Source organism: Ranitomeya variabilis, chromosome 1 (genome assembly GCF_051348905.1).
Source record: "Ranitomeya variabilis isolate aRanVar5 chromosome 1, aRanVar5.hap1, whole genome shotgun sequence".
NCBI classification, from domain to species: domain Eukaryota; kingdom Metazoa; phylum Chordata; class Amphibia; order Anura; family Dendrobatidae; genus Ranitomeya; species Ranitomeya variabilis.
In genome coordinates this window covers 544,965,407-544,983,291 of record NC_135232.1, presented here as the reverse complement: position 1 = coordinate 544,983,291, position 17,885 = coordinate 544,965,407, and the positions used below count along the sequence as shown (strand labels likewise).

Sequence of the window (17,885 nt, the reverse complement as noted above, 5' to 3'; positions counted from 1 at the left end):
CGGCCGGTCCCCCATTACCTTCCCTGCGGGCACACATACACCGCCCGCAGGGGGTAATCGGGAGGCTGGCATCAATGCCATGCAGCCCCCAGAATGCTCTGATCGGTCGATTCTGACCGATCAGTGCGCAGATCCCCCATCAGGTCCGACCTCCAGCATACCCCCGGCAGACGCAGCACTGGTGCCTGCACGGGGGTATCAGGGGTCGGGCAGTACAGGGTACAGGGCAGCTGAGGAGCGCATTGTTCGGTCCGCAAGGACCGATCAAGGCGCTCAACAGCTGCACAATAACAATTACTGTGAATTTTTGTTAACGGCACCAATCACGGACACACTCATACCACCCCACAGCGCCCACATGCCCAATAAAAATTATCCAATCGCTGCCGCCCTGTTAAATACCAATAATGGAGTCGAATACGGTGGCCTCCTAACGCCCCCCCTCCTAAGTAGCACTACAGGACCGTCTACGGCCAATGATCCCCTTACGGCTACCGAAAGAATCCCTCCCATGACACCGCATAGTAAGGGCGAACGAAGGCGTAGACGCCGCACGTCCTCCCAATCTTCCTCCAATAACTCCCGTCGCCATTCGGGCTACCCCTCTAAACGCCCCTCCCGTTACCAACGTAGACGCAGCTCCCATAGGAGCCGCCGCAGATCGCGGGCCTCAGAATGGCTGCCATCAGCAACATCCGAGGGGTCCGATGTATCGCAGAGCCCGGATAGGAGTCATCGGGCACGGGACAAGACTTCAAAATCACGCGCACCCTCTAGGGCTTTCAGCCGGGGAGAACAATCCCCCACGGCTTCCAGCCACAACAACAACAACCGTGCAGGCGCCGAAGACAGAGCCATTAATCCGCCACTATGTGGTTGTAATCGGGCTCCAACGCACGATACGCAGGGCATCGGCCAGCACATCGGCCGGTCCCACGCTGTAGCGGGAGCCAGAGTTTCCCCGTCCTGCGACATCACCCCGTCTACATCTGCAGGGGTTCCTCCAGGATCGGAGTACACTCGTCCAGAGTCACACAGCGGTGAGTGTTACAAGGGTAGCGAGGAAGGGTTACGCTACGGTGTTAACTTAAAGGAAATGGAGCTAACCTCAGCGGTAAAGGAGTTAATCTTACAACTATCACACTCGAGCGGAAAGGTGTTGAACAATGCAACACCACAATCAGCTAATCTACACAAAGACGCCTTCTTCTGCGGGATCAGCCCGCTAGGCGCCCATATAGACCAGGAAACGAGACAGAAAATCTGGAGCAACGATTATATTGATATATGGTCGCTGTTATCAGCGGACCAACAAACGGTGGATAAACCTAACGAGAGGGGTTTCGATAGGGGGAGATCGAGAATTGCATTAACCATGAATAATTGGCTCCAGGCCTTCGCAGTAATGGGCTGTATTATGGGCCAGAAACATCCGGAACGCTGCTCCGAATTGTTTATATATCAGGACATGATATATAGTTCATACAAGTCGCACGGCGGTTCAGCCTGGCGGCGGTATGATGAGGAGTTCCGCAGGCGTCTGGCCCTACAGCCCGAGCTAGGCTGGGGAGTTAAAGCAACAGACGTATGGTTGCGGTTGATGCTGTCCCAAAAACAGCCCCCCTTTTCGGCCGCGACCACTAATTACTCCGCAGTCGCAGGTCAAAACTCAGTGGTCGTGCGAAAACCCGGGGCCTGCTGGTTGTTCAATGAGGGAAACTGCCGCTTCCACGCATTATGCAAATTCAGACATGATTGCTCCGCTTGCGGGGGGGGACACCCAGCGTCAAGGTGCACTCGTCAGCCTTACAAAGCACCTACAAGGCAGAACCCCAGTGAGCGTAACCGCGATGGCCCCCTGGCTAAAGCTCTACCCCAATAAGAAAGCGGCTCAGCAGCTGCAAGCAGGATTCTCCGACGGGTTTTTTATTCCCTTTAGGCTAACAAGAACGCCAACCCTATCCGATAACCTAAAATCGGCTCGCGAATTCCCCGAAATACTTAGACAAAAAATTGAAAAGGAGGTAGAATTGGGTAGAATAGCAGGCCCCTTCCAGTCGCTCCCCTTCAAAAACATGAAAATATCACCGCTAGGCATTATACCAAAAAAAGAACCCGGTAAATACCGCTTAATTCATCATTTATCTCACCCAAAGGGCGAATCAGTTAATGACGCAATTTCCCCAGAAGAAGCCTCTGTCTCATACGCGTCTTTCGATAAGGCGGTGGAATTAGTCCGGGCTGCCGGACCCGGCGCCCTGCTAGCCAAATCTGACATCGAATCGGCATTCCGTTTACTACCCGTGCACCCCGAATGTTTCCACCTTCTGGGCTGCAAAGTGGATCAGCTCTATTACTTCGACATGTGCCTTCCGATGGGATGTTCCATCTCATGTCACTATTTTGAGCTATTCAGCACCTTCCTAGATTGGGTAGTTCGGTACGAAACGGGCAGTAAATCCCTAATTCACTACCTCGATGATTTCCTGTTTGTCGGCCCTAGAAACTCTAAACTTTGCTCCGAGCTGCTAGAAACATTCAAAGCTATCGCACTCAAATTCGGCGTGCCACTGTCGCCCGAAAAAACGGAGGGACCATGTAATGTATTGCCTTTCTTGGGCATCGAAATAGATACCACGTTAATGGTTTTCCGTTTACCAGAGGATAAAATATTAAAAACCCTACAAATGTTGAAAGGCTTTCTAGAAGTGAACAAGGTAACCCTCCAGCCAATGCAGGCATTACTGGGCCTTCTGACATTCGCTTGTCGCGTAATGCCGGTCGGCAGAGCATTCTCGCGCAGACTATCTTTGGCAACAAAAGGCGCTTCTCAGCCCGGCCATAGAATTAGGCTCACCCGTTCGCTAAAAGCAGATCTGCTAGTGTGGAAAACGTTCCTGCAATCATACAACGGTCACACGTGCGTTATGGCGAGAGAGATCGCAAGCAAGGATTTAGGGCTGACAGTAGGGTGGAATAAAAAAGAGGGTTTTGCAGCAATTTTTAAAAACCAATGGTGCAAATCAGGTTGGCCAGAGAGATGGACGACAACAAAATGGGGTCAAGACCCGTCCCTATGGGAATTATTTGCGGTTGTTGCTGCGATAGACATATGGGCCGATCAGTTGAAAAACACGAACATTCGTTTCCAAACAAAAAATACGAAAACGGCAAAGAGTTTAAATCACATGTCTTCTTCATCCCTGCCCATACTCGCTCTTTTGCGCCGACTAGCGCTGATTTGCCTTGAAAACAATATTTGGTGTAGAGCCACAGTGGTGGCGGAAGTAGATGATAATATCATTAACCCTCTGTTATTTTCTAATTGGCAGGCTTTCAGAATCCAGCAGCCCAACTCGCAACCCCGTGGTATTCTGTGTCCACTGTTCCTGTGGGACACAGTGGCCAATCATTGATGCCCTTAATCCGGGCATCCGTTTCGCCAGCTACCTGGCAGGTGTATGGTAAGGCTTGGGAGGAGTGGTGCTCCCTAATTCAGGGTAGGCCGGTCGACGAAAGCGACGGAGCGCGAAGGGCAGTGACAACTGATTTCCTTTTACGGATGAGGGAAAGCGGGTCGTCGGGCACATCGGCACAACGGAAATTATCGGGGCTTGCATTTTTCTTTCAATTATTGGGATGGGTTGACGTAACTAAATCCTTCTGCATAAAACAAGCCATAAAAGGTTGGAAAAGGCTACAGCCAAGCCAAGAATGTCGCCGCCCCATTTCTCTGAGTCTATTGCAGGACCTAATTGCGATATCCCCGTCAGTCTGCTCATCGCAATATGAGGCGGCCCTCATATCGGCAGCGTTTGCGACCGTCTTTTTCGGAGCACTGCGTATTAGCGAATTGCTACCGCGGTCAAAAACCGCATCGGAAGGAGGCTTAATTAATGAGGATATAGTTATATGCAGCGGCGCCCTGCGCATCAGGGTTAGAAAATCCAAATGCGATCCCACCGGTAGGGGCACATGGGTCCTGGTTAACGCTACAGAGGGCCCAGCTTGCCCACTAAAAATGGTTAAAAGATACGCCGTAATAAGACACGAGGGTAGATTTTTCTTCACTCATACAGACGGGTCCCCTCTGACCAAGTACCAATTCCAGGCAATGTTCAAGCGATGCTTGAAAGAAACCGGCGCAAATCCAAAGGAGTACGGAACACATTCGTTCCGGATAGGGGCGGCCACAGAGGCAGCTAGGGCAGGAGTGTCAGAGGCTGAGGTGCAGAGAATGGGTCGTTGGAAGTCCGCATGCTTCGCCAGATACATCAGGCCCGACTTGCTTAATTAACATGTATTGTCTCTTACAGGGGTTGATGTTTGGGTGGTAGGAGATTCCTACGTACACTGGGCCGAAAAGAGGGCCAAACTGCGGCCAGGAGGAACAAATCTCTACATCCCGGGAATAAAAGTTAACTGGAGGGGTATCAGAGGCCTCCGGTGGAACCAGGTGTTCAAGGAGATGGTGGGCATAGCAAGGATGGCGGAACGCCCGGTGATATTGGTGTTACACGCAGGTGGCAATGACCTGGGCAAACAAAAGGTGGCCGAGTTGTACAAATGGGTGACAACGGATATGGAACGGTTCAGCTGGCTGTTCAGGAACATGATACTGGTGTGGTCGGAGATAACACCACGGGCCGAATGGCGTGGTGCAAGAGATAAGAGAGCCATAGAGCGGACAAGGGTGAAATTCAACGCTCGAATCGGAAAATATGTGAGAGGAAGAGGCGGTATCGTGATTCATCACCAATACCTACAAAAGAAAAACACGCCACAATTGCGACCGGACGGAGTTCACCTAACGGACATTGGCCTCGATATTTTTCTGTCTGGTTTACAGGATGGGGTTGAACAGGCCCTAAAAGTGATGGGTGGGGTCGGAGTCCCGCGTAGGTAATACACGGGATCCTCCGTGGCGGAAGAAGCGGAGGAGGGCAAAGGTCGTAGTCGCTCGTTGGTCCAATTACCCTGTCGATCACGGACAGGAGCTCGGCGCGAGCGGCCGTTACGACATGTAATTGCCCTTTTCAGCTTATTTAATTAATAAACTGTGACCGACCTGTTCAACCCACCTAGGACTATGTGTGTTTCATTACGGGATTGATGGGAGGGGGGAAGGCACTGGTTACGACACCAGGTCTCCACAGTCTGGCAGACGCGGTACTGTATAAGGTGCGCGTCTCTGACTGGGGAGCACCTAGATAGAGCAGCACGGAAAGGTTGTCGGTGCCTGTTCCCCCCTGGCATCACTCCCCTTTAGTGATGCACTAATTGGAAGACCCCTGGCCGGCCAGTGGGCACTGGAGGGGAGGGGTCCTACGGCCACTCCTACAGGGGTTAAATCCAGGTGTCCGGCCGGGAACTTTCTCTTTTCCTCCCGGCGGACACCTGGAAGCATTGTCCCACCCACCCTCCCTTTTTAAAGGCTAAAGATGAGACTAACCTGCGGGATGATGTAAATGTGTAAATGCTATTGTAATATTTTACTTTAAAAAAAAAAAAAAAAAAAAAATTATATTTGTACGTGATATAACTAATGCTGGTAACCTTTATTAAGTCACAGCGGAAGAAGCGGAGGAGGGCAAAGGTCGTAGTCGCTCGTTGGTCCAATTACCCTGTCGATCACGGACAGGAGCTCGGCGCGAGCGGCCGTTACGACATGTAATTGCCCTTTTCAGCTTATTTAATTAATAAACTGTGACCGACCTGTTCAACCCACCTAGGACTATGTGTGTTTCATTACGGGATTGATGGGAGGGGGGAAGGCACTGGTTACGACACCAGGTCTCCACAGTCTGTTGTATGGTGCATGGTGTATGGTGTATGTTGTATGTTGCATGGTGCATATTGCATGGTGTATGTTGTGTGTTGCATGGTGTATGTTGTATGTTGCATGGTGCATGTTGTTTGGTGTATGGTGTATGTTGTATGGTGCATGTTGTATGGTGTATGTTGTATGGTGTATGTTGTATGTTGTATGGTGTATGTTGTATGTGGCATGGTGCATGTTGCATGGTGTATGCTGAGTGTTGTATGGTGTATGTTGTATGTTGCATGGTGCATGTTGTTTGGTGTATGGTGTATGTTGTATGTTGCATGGTGCATGATGTATGGTGTATGTTGTATGTTGCATGGTGCATGTTGTATGGTGCATGGTGCATGTTGTATGGTGCATGTTGTATGGTGCATGTTGTATGGTTTATGTTGCATGTTGTATTGTGCATGTTGTATGGTGTATGTTGTATGTTGCATGGTTCATGTTGTATGGTGTATGTTGTATGGTGCATGTTGTATGGTGTAAGTCGCATGGTGCATGTTGTATTGTGTATGTTGTATGGTGTATGTTGCATGGTGCATGTTGTATGGTGTATGTTGTATGCTGCATGTTGTATGGTGCATGTTGTATGTTGTATGGTGCATGTTGTATGGTGCATGCTGTATGGTGCATGTTGTATGTTGCATGTTGTGTGTTGTATGGTGCATGTTGTATGGTGCATGTTGTATGGTGTATGTTGTATGTTGCATGGTGCATATTGCATGGTGTATGTTGTGTGTTGCATGGTGTATGTTGTATGTTGCATGGTGCATGTTGTATGGTGTATGTTGTATGTTGCATGGTGCATGTTGTATGGTGTATGTTGCATGATGTATGTTGCATGTTGCATGTTGTTTGGTGTATGTTGTATGTTGTATGGTGTATGTTGTATGTGGCATGGTGCATGTTGCATGGTGTATGCTGAGTGTTGTATGGTGTATGTTGTATGTTGCATGGTGCATGTTGTTTGGTGTATGGTGTATGTTGTATGTTGCATGGTGCATGATGTATGGTGTATGTTGTATGTTGCATGGTGCATGTTGTATGGTGCATGGTGCATGTTGTATGGTGCATGTTGTATGGTGCATGTTGTATGGTTTATGTTGCATGTTGTATTGTGCATGTTGTATGGTGTATGTTGTATGTTGCATGGTTCATGTTGTATGGTGTATGTTGTATGGTGCATGTTGTATGGTGTATGGTGCATGGTGCATGTTGTATGGTGCATGTTGTATGGTGCATGTTGTATGGTTTATGTTGCATGTTGTATTGTGCATGTTGTATGGTGTATGTTGTATGTTGCATGGTTCATGTTGTATGGTGTATGTTGTATGGTGCATGTTGTATGGTGTATGTCGCATGGTGCATGTTGTATTGTGTATGTTGTATGGTGTATGTTGCATGGTGCATGTTGTATGGTGTATGTTGTATGCTGCATGTTGTATGGTGCATGTTGTATGTTGTATGGTGCATGTTGTATGGTGCATGCTGTATGGTGCATGTTGTATGTTGCATGTTGTGTGTTGTATGGTGCATGTTGTATGGTGTATGTTGTATGTTGCATGGTGCATATTGCATGGTGTATGTTGTGTGTTGCATGGTGTATGTTGTATGTTGCATGGTGCATGTTGTATGGTGTATGTTGTATGTTGCATGGTGCATGTTGTATGGTGTATGTTGCATGATGCATGTTGCATGTTGCATGTTGTTTGGTGTATGTTGTATGTTGTATGGTGTATGGTGCATATTGCATGGTTCATGCTGCATGTTGCATGGTGTATGTTGTATGGTGCATGTTGCATGTTGTATGGTGTAGGTTATATGGTGCATGTTGTATGGTGCATGGTGTATGTTGCATGGTGCATGTTGTATGGTGCATGTTGTATGGTGTATGTTGTATGTTGCATGGTGCATGTTGCATGGTGTATGTTGTGTGTTGTATGGTGTATGTTGTATGTTGCACGTTGCATATTGTATGGTGTATGTTGTATGTTGCATGGTGCATGTTGTTTGGTGTATGGTGTATGTTGTATGTTGCATGGTGCATGCTGTATGTTGTATGGTGTATGTTGTATGTTGCATGGTGCATGTTGTATGGTGCATATTGTATGGTATATGTTGCATGGTGCATGTTGTGTGGTGTATGTTGTATGGTGTATGTTGCATGGTGCATGTTGTATGGTGTATGCTGTATGTTGTATGGTGCATGTTGTATGGTGTATGTTGTATGGTGCGTGTTGTATGGTGCATGTTGTGTTATATGGTGCATGTTTTATGGTGTATGTTGCATGGTGCATCTTGTATGGTGTATGCTGTATGTTGTATGGTGCATGATGCATGTTGTATGGTGTATGTTTTATGGTGTATGTGGTATGGTGCATGTTGCATGATGTATGTTGCATGTTGTTTGGTGTACGGTGTATGTTGTATGGTGTATGTTGTATGTTGCATGTTGTATGGTGTATGCTGTATGTTGTATGGTGCATGTTGTATGGTGTATGTTGTATGGTGCGTGTTGTATGGTGCATGTTGTGTTATATGGTGCATGTTTTATGGTGTATGTTGCATGGTGCATCTTGTATGCTGTATGCTGTATGTTGTATGGTGCATGATGCATGTTGTATGGTGTATGTTTTATGGTGTATGTGGTATGGTGCATGTTGCATGATGTATGTTGCATGTTGTTTGGTGTATGTTGTATGGTGTATGTTGTATGTTGCATGGTGCATGCTGCATGTTGCATGGTGTATGTTGTATGGTACATGTTGCATGTTGTATGGTGTAGGTTATATGGTGCATGTTGTATGGTGCATGTTGTATGGTGTATGTTGTATGGTGTATGTTGCATGATGTATGTTGCATGTTGTTTGGTGTATGTTGTATGGTGTATGTTGTATGTTGCATGGTGTATGCTGCATGGTGCATGTTGTATGTTGTATGGTGCATGTTCTATGTTGCATGGTGCATGTTGCATGGTGTATGTTGTGTGTTGTATGGTGTATGTTGTATGTTGCATGGTGCATGTTGTTTGGTGTATGGTGTATGTTGTATGTTGCATTGTGCATGTTGTATGGTGAATGTTGTATGTTGCATGGTGCATGTTGTATGGTGTATGTTGTATGGTGCATGTTGTATGGTGCATGTTGTATGGTGTATGTTGTATTGTGTATGTTGTATGTTGCATGGTGCATGTTGTATGGTGTATGTTGTAGGTTGCATGGTGCATGTTGTATGGTGTATGCTGTATGTTGTATGGTGCATGGTGCATGTTGTATGGCGTATGTTGTATGGTGCGTGTTGTATGGTGCATGTTGTATGGTGTATGTTAAATGGTGCATATTGTATGTTGAATGTTGTATGGTGTATGTTGTATGTTGCATGGTGCATGTTTTATGGTGTATGCTTTATGGTGTATGTAGTATGGTGCATGTTGTATGGTGTATGTTGTATGGTGCGTGTTGTATGGTGCATGTTGTATGGTGTATGTTAAATGGTGCATGTTGTATGTTGAATGTTGTATGGTGTATGTTGTATGTTGCATGGTGCATGTTGTAAGGTGTATGTTTTATGGTGTATGTAGTATGGTGCATGGTGTATGTTGTATGGTGTACGTTGCATGATGTATGTTGCATGTTGTTTGGTGTATGTTGTATGGTGTATGGTGCATGTTGCATGGTTCATGCTGCATGTTGCATGGTGAATGTTGTATGGTGCATGTTGCATGTTGTATGGTGTAGGTTATATGGTGCATGTTGTATGGTGCATGGTGTATGTTGCATGGTGCATGTTGTATGTTGTATGTTGCATGGTGCATGTTGCATGGTGTATGTTGTGTGTTGTATGGTGTGTTGTAGGTTGCACGGTGCATGTTGTTTGGTGTATGGTGTATGTTGTATGTTGCATGGTGCATGTTTTATAGTGTACCTTGTATGTTGCATGGTGCATGTTGTATGGTGTAAGTTGCATGGTGCATGTTGTATTGTGTATGTTGTATGGTGTATGTTGCATGGTGCATGTTATATGGTGTATGTTGTATGGTGTATGGAGCATATTGTATGGTGCATGTTGTATGGTGCATGTTGTATGTTGTATGGTGCATGTTGTATGGTGTATGTTGTATGTTGCATGGTGCATGTTGTATGGTGTATGGTGTATGTTGCACGATGCATGTTGTATGATGTAGGTTGTATGGTACACGTTGCATGGTGCATGTTGCATAATGTATGTTGCATGCTGCATGTTGTATGTTGTATGGTGCATGGTGTATGGTGTATGTTGTATGATGCATGTTGTATAGTGTATGTTGTATGGTGCATGGTGCATGTTGTATGTTGCATGGTGCATATCGTATGGTATATGTTGTATGGTGTATGTTGTATGGTGCATGTTGTATGGTGTATGTTGTATGTTGCATGGTGCATGTTGTATGGTGTATGTTGTATGGTGTATGTCGTATGGTGTATGTTGCATAGTGCATGGTGCATGTTGTATGATGTATGTTGCATGGTGCATGTTGTAAGGTGTATGTTGCATGGTGTATGGTGTATGTTGCATGGTGCATGTTGTATGGTGTAGGTTATATTGTGCATGTTGTATGGTGCATGGTGTATGGTGCATGGTGCATATTGAATGTTGTATGGTGCATGGTGTATGTTGTACGTTGCATGGTGCATATTGCATGGTGCATGTTGTGTGTTGCATGGTGTATGTTGTATGTTGCATGGTGCATGTTGTTTGGTGTATGTTGTATGGTGCATGTTGTATGGTGTATGTTGCATGGTGCATGTTGTATGGTGTATGTTGTATGGTGTATGTTGTATGTTGTATGGTGTATGTTGTATGTGGCATGGTGCATGTTGCATGGTGTATGCTGAGTGTTGTATGGTGTATGTTGTATGTTGCATGGTGCATGTTGTTTGGTGTATGGTGTATGTTGTATGTTGCATGGTGCATGATGTATGGTGTATGTTGTATGTTGCATGGTGCATGTTGTGTGGTGCATGGTGCATGTTGTATGGTGCATGTTGTATGGTGTATGTTGCATGTTGTATTGTGCATGTTGTATGGTGTATGTTGTATGTTGCATGGTGCATGTTGTATGGTGCATGTTGTATGGTGCATGTTGTATGGTGTATGTCGCATGATGCATGTTGTATTGTGTATGTTGTATGGTGTATGTTGCATGGTACATGTTGTATGGTGTATGTTGTATGGTGCATGTTGTATGGTGCATGTTGTATGTTGTATGGTGCATGTTGTATGGTGTATGTCGCATGATGCATGTTGTATTGTGTATGTTGTATGGTGTATGTTGCATGGTGCATGTTGTATTGTGTATGTTGTATGGTGCATGTTGTATGGTGCATGTTGTATGTTGTATGGTGCATGTTGTATGGTGCATGCTGTATGGTGCATATTGCATGGTGTATGTTGTGTGTTGCATGGTGTATGTTGTATGTTGCATGGTGCATGTTGTATGGTGTATGTTGTATGTTGCATGGTGCATGTTGTATGATGTATGTTGTATGGTGTATGTTGCATGATGTATGTTGCATGTTGTTTGGTGTATGTTGTATGTTGTATGGTGTATGGTGCATATTGCATGGTTCATGCTGCATGTTGCATGGTGTATGTTGTATGGTGCATGTTGCATGTTGTTTGGTGTAGGTTATATGGTGCATGTTGTATGGTGCATGGTGTATGTTGCATGGTGCATGTTATATGTTGTATGGTGCATGTTGTATGGTGTATGTTGTATGTTGCATGGTGCATGTTGCATGGTGTATGTTGTGTGTTGTATGGTGTATGTTGTATGTTGCACGGTGCATGTTGTATGGTGTATGTTGTATGGTGCATGTTGTATGGTGTATGTTGTATGTTGCATGGTGCATGTTGCATGGTGTATGTTGTATGTTGCATGGTGCATGTTGTATGGTGCATGTTGCATGTTGTATGGTGCATGTTGTATGGTGTATGTTGTATGGTGTATGTTGCATGTTGTATTGTGCATGTTGTATGGTGTATGTTGTATGTTGCATGGTGCATGTTGTATGGTGTATGTTGTATGGTGCATGTTGTATGGTGCATGTTGTATGGTGTATGTCACATGGTGCATGTTGTATTGTGTATGTTGTATGGTGTATGTTGCATGGTGCATGTTGTATGGTGTATGGTGCATGTTGTATGGTGCATGTTGTATGTTGTATGGTGCATGTTGTATGGTGCATGCTGTATTGTGCATGTTGTATGTTGCGTGTTGTATGGTGCATGTTGTATGGTGTATGTTGTATGTTGCATGGTGCATATTGCATGGTGTATGTTGTGTGTTGCATGGTGTATGTTGCATGGTGCATGTTGTATGGTGCATGGTGCATGTTGTATGGTGCATGTTGTATGGTGCATGTTGTATGGTGTATGTTGCATGTTGTATTGTGCATGTTGTATGGTGTATGTTGTATGTTGCATGGTGCATGTTGTATGGTGTATGTTGTATGGTGCATGTTGTATGGTGCATGTTGTATGGTGCATGTTGTATGGTGTATGTCGCATGATGCATGTTGTATTGTGTATGTTGTATGGTGTATGTTGCATGGTGCATGTTGTATGGTGTATGTTGTATGGTGCATGTTGTATGGTGCATGTTGTATGTTGTATGGTGCATGTTGTATGGTGCATGCTGTATGGTGCATGTTGTATGTTGCATGTTGTGTGTTGTATGGTGCATGTTGTATGGTGTTTGTTGTATGGTGTATGTTGTATGTTGCATGGTGCATATTGCATGGTGTATGTTGTGTGTTGCATGGTGTATGTTGTATGTTGCATGGTGCATGTTGTATGGTGTATGTTGTATGTTGCATGGTGCATGTTGTATGATGTATGTTGTATGGTGTATGTTGCATGATGTATGTTGCATGTTGTTTGGTGTATGTTGTATGTTGTATGGTGTATGGTGCATATTGCATGGTTCATGCTGCATGTTGCATGGTGTATGTTGTATGGTGCATGTTGCATGTTGTTTGGTGTAGGTTATATGGTGCATGTTGTATGGTGCATGGTGTATGTTGCATGGTGCATGTTATATGTTGTATGGTGCATGTTGTATGGTGTATGTTGTATGTTGCATGGTGCATGTTGCATGGTGTATGTTGTGTGTTGTATGGGGTATGTTGTATGTTGCACGGTGCATGTTGTATGGTGTATGTTGTATGGTGCATGTTGTATGGTGTATGTTGTATGTTGCATGGTGCATGTTGCATGGTGTATGTTGTATGTTGCATGGTGCATGTTGTATGGTGCATGTTGCATGTTGTATGGTGCATGTTGTATGGTGTATGTTGTATGGTGTATGTTGCATGTTGTATTGTGCATGTTGTATGGTGTATGTTGTATGTTGCATGGTGCATGTTGTATGGTGTATGTTGTATGGTGCATGTTGTATGGTGCATGTTGTATGTTGTATGGTGCATGTTGTATGGTGCATACTGTATGGTGCATGTTGTATGTTGCATGTTGTGTGTTGTATGGTGCATGTTGTATGGTGTTTGTTGTATGGTGTATGTTGTATGTTGCATGGTGCATATTGCATGGTGTATGTTGTGTGTTGCATGGTGTATGTTGTATGTTGCATGGTGCATGTTGTATGGTGTATGTTGTATGTTGCATGGTGCATGTTGTATGATGTATGTATGGTGTATGTTGCATGATGTATGTTGCATGTTGTTTGGTGTATGTTGTATGTTGTATGGTGTATGGTGCATATTGCATGGTTCATGCTGCATGTTGCATGGTGTATGTTGTATGGTGCATGTTGCATGTTGTTTGGTGTAGGTTATATGGTGCATGTTGTATGGTGCATGGTGTATGTTGCATGGTGCATGTTATATGTTGTATGGTGCATGTTGTATGGTGTATGTTGTATGTTGCATGGTGCATGTTGCATGGTGTATGTTGTGTGTTGTATGGTGTATGTTGTATGTTGCACGGTGCATGTTGTATGGTGTATGTTGTATGGTGCATGTTGTATGGTGTATGTTGTATGTTGCATGGTGCATGTTGCATGGTGTATGTTGTATGTTGTATGTTGTATGTTGCATGGTGCATGTTGTATGGTGCATGTTGCATGTTGTATGGTGCATGTTGTATGGTGTATGTTGTATGGTGTATGTTGCATGTTGTATTGTGCATGTTGTATGGTGTATGTTGTATGTTGCATGGTGCATGTTGTATGGTGTATGTTGTATGGTGCATGTTGTATGGTGCATGTTGTATGGTGTATGTCACATGGTGCATGTTGTATTGTGTATGTTGTATGGTGTATGTTGCATGGTGCATGTTGTATGGTGTATGGTGCATGTTGTATGGTGCATGTTGTATGTTGTATGGTGCATGTTGTATGGTGCATGCTGTATGGTGCATGTTGTATGTTGCATGTTGCGTGTTGTATGGTGCATGTTGTATGGTGTATGTTGTATGTTGCATGGTGCATATTGCATGGTGTATGTTGTGTGTTGCATGGTGTATGTTGCATGGTGCATGTTGTATGGTGTATGTTGTATGGTGCATGTTGTATGGTGTATGGTGTATGTTGCATGATGTATGTTGCATGTTGTTTGGTGTATGTTGTATGTTGTATGGTGCATATTGCATGGTCCATGCTGCATGTTGCATGGTGTATGTTGTATGGTGCATGTTGCATGTTGTATGGTGTAGGTTATATGGTGCATGTTGTATGGTGCATGGTGTATGTTGCATGGTGCATGTTGTATGTTGTATGGTGCATGTTGTATGGTGTATGGTGCATGTTGCATGGTGCATGTTGCATGGTGTATGTTGTGTGTTGTATGGTGTATGTTGTATGTTGCACGGTGCATGTTGTTTGGTGTATGGTGTATGTTGTATGTTGCATGGTGCATGTTGTATGTTGCATGGTGCATGTTGTATGGTGCATGTTGTATGTTGTATGGTGCATGTTGCATGGTGTATGTTGTATGTTGCATGGTGCATGTTGTATGGTGTATGTTGCACGGTGCATGTTGTATGATGTAGGTTGTATGGTACACGTTGTATGGTGCATGTTGCATAATGTATGTTGCGTGCTGCATGTTGTATGTTGTATGGTGCATGGTGTATGTTGTATGTTGCATGGTGCATGTTGTATCATGTTTGTTGTATGGTGTATGTCGTATGGTGCATGTTGTATAGTGTATGTTGTATGGTGCATGGTGCATGTTGTATGTTGCATGGTGCATATCGTATGGTGTATGTTGTATGGTGTATGTTGTATGGTGCATGCTGTATGGTGTATGTTGTATGTTGCATGTTGCACGTTGTATGGTGTATGGCAGACGCGGTACTGTATAAGGTGCGCGTCTCTGACTGGGGAGCACCTAGATAGAGCAGCATTAAATGATGTCAGTGCCAGTCCCCCCCTGGCATCACTCCCCCATGGTGATGCACTAATGGGAAGACCCCCGGCCGGCTGGTGGTCACTAGAGGGGAGGGGGGGGAGCTCCTAGATAACCCCCCTTGCATCACTCCCCCTTAGTGATGCACTAACCGGAAGACCCCCAGCCGGCCAGTGGTCACTAGAGGGGTGGGGTCCTACGGCCACTCCTACAGGGGTTAAAGCTAGGCGTCCGGCCGGGAACTTCCTCTTTTCCTCCCGGCGGACGCCTAGAAGCCGTCCGGACCCCGGTCGGTTCCGGTCCCTGCTCCGCAGAGCAGACCGGGGCCCAGCGCGCATGGCGGAGGCTCCGCCCACTGACGCGGGTCGGGCCCGCCCTGCCGCTCGGAGTGCGGGGCGGGCGGGGATGGGGGCGCCCACTTCCGGCTCCTCCGTCGTTCGGGACCAGGGCGCCGGGCGGCTGCCCGCTGCCTCCGTGTTTCGGCGGCAGTCCAGCTGCTCGTCAGGTCCGGGAGGCAGCGCAGCCAATCAGCCCAGGCGCGCCGCAGGTCCCCCGCAGCTCCGGAGATCATCCCCTCCCTGATGCCTACCTGGCACCACCAAGCCACGCCCACTTTCGCCCGTGCTCGCACTGCTAGCGAGCTCTGGGGACGCCCAGCCGCTTCCGGTCCCCGCCCACTCACTTCCGGTCGCAGCATATCAGCGCTGTGTTCAGCCAGTTCTCCCGTACCTTCCCTGCGTGCGCATGTATGCTGCCCGCAGGGGGTAACCTGGAGGCTGGCATTAACCCCACCACGTCTTCAGAGTGCGCTGATCGGTCACACCCGACCGATCAGCGCGCTGATTTATCACCTGGCCTGACATCCAGCCTACCCCTGGCAGACGCAGCACGGATGCCTGCAAGGGGGTATCTGGGGTCAGGCCGTAGAGGTCACAGTGCTGCTGAAGAGCGCATTGTTCGGTCCCATAGGACCGATCAAGGCGCTCAACAGAAGTACAACGGGAATCACAGCGAAATATCTGTAAACGCACCAAACACAGACACATTTACACCTCTCCCCACCGCCCAAATTCCTAAAAAAAAAAAAAAATCCGGTTAAAGCCGCCCCGCCAATTCCCAGCGTTGGGAGTGAACACAGTTACCTCCTAACCCCCACCACACACCCCCCCCCCTTCTAAGTAGCACTGCGGGACCGTATACGGTTAACAATCCCCGCAATAATGTTAGAATCCCCTCCCCCCATTACACCGCGAAGCACCGGCGGACGAAGGCGGAGACGCCAAAACATCCTCCCAATCTTCCTCCGATAAACTCCCATCACCATTCGCGATACCCCTCTAAAAGATCCCATAGGAGCCGCCGTAGATCCCGGGCCTCAGAAGGGCTGTCATCAGCAACATCTGAGGGGTCCGAGGTATCGCAGAGCCCGGATAGGAGGCTCCATGCACGGGACAAATTTTCTAAAATCACGGCACTCTCTAGGGCTTTCAGCCGGGAAGAACAATCCCCCGCGGCTTCCAGCCACAACTGCCACGCAGTCACGGAAGAAAGAGCCGTTAATCCGCCACTATGTGGTTGTAATCAGGCTCCAACGCACGATACTCAGTGCATCGGCCAGCACATCGGCCAGTCCCTCGCTGCAGCGGGAGCCAGAGTTTCCCCATCCTGCGACATCACCCCGTCAACATCTGCGGGGGTTCCTCCAGGATCGGAGAACACTCGTCCAGAATCACACAGCGGTGAGTGTTCCAAGGGTAACAAGGAAAGGTTACACTAAGGGGTTAACTTAAAAGAAATGGAGCTAACTTCAGCGGTAAAGGAGTGAATCTTACAATTATCTAAGTCAAAAGGAAAAGTGGACCAGTTAAGCTGGTGGCTGAGTGGTTAAGCTCTTGGTTTACGGAATAGTAAAGTTTAGAGTCCTAGCCCCAAATAATCTTTCGATAGGGGTTTCGATAGGGAGAGATCAAAAAAGCTGATTAACCATGAATAATTGGCGCCGTGCAAATTCATGCTCCGCTGGGGGGCTCCAACGGGTTTTTTATTCCCTTTAGGGTAACTAGAATACAACCTTATCCGATAACATAAAATCGGCTTGCGAATTCCTCCACATACTTTAAAAAAAAAAAATAAATAAATAAATAAATAAATAAAAATTATACCAAATAAGGAACCCGGTACATACCGCCTAATCCATCATCTATAAGCTCACCCAAAGGACGATTCGGTTAACGACGCAATTTGCCCAGAAGAAGCTTCCGTCTCATACGCGTCTTTTGATAAGGCGGTAGAGTCAGTCCGGGCAGCCGGACCCGGCGCCCTGCTAGCCAAATCCGACATTGAATCGGCATTCCGTTTATTACCCGGGCACCCCGAATGTTTCCACCTTCTGGGCTGCAAAGAGGACTAGCTCTATTACTTTGACATGTGCCTTCCAATGGGATGTTTCCATTTCATGTCACTAGTTTGAGCTATTCAGCACCTTTATAGGTTGGGTACAAAACGGGCAGTAAATCCCTAATTCACTACCTCGACAATTTCCTGTTCGTCAGCCCCAGAAATTCTAATCTCTGCTCCGAGTTACTAGAAAAATTCAAAACTATCTCACACAAATTCGGAATGCCAATGTCACCGGAGAAAACGGAGGGACCATGTAA

The 17,885-nt window shown here is 46.3% G+C and overlaps 1 protein-coding gene across 2 annotated transcripts; it reads left to right on the top strand.

Moving 5' to 3' along the window:
- The first annotated feature begins 501 nt into the window (after window positions 1-501).
- LOC143801707 (uncharacterized) lies at window positions 502-5,749 on the top strand. 2 transcript variants are annotated; one of them, XM_077281274.1, is made up of 2 exons: window positions 502-1,040; window positions 4,317-5,749. In XM_077281274.1, exons 1-2 carry the CDS (start codon window positions 512-514, stop codon window positions 4,904-4,906), a joined length of 1,119 nt encoding a protein of 372 aa, XP_077137389.1. In that variant the 5' UTR covers window positions 502-511; the 3' UTR covers window positions 4,907-5,749. The 2 variants fall into 2 exon arrangements, 1 of the variants encoding a protein (XP_077137389.1); XR_013220934.1 differs by lacking the exon at window positions 502-1,040 and adding an exon at window positions 3,344-3,464.
- Window positions 5,750-17,885: the final 12,136 nt, after the last annotated feature.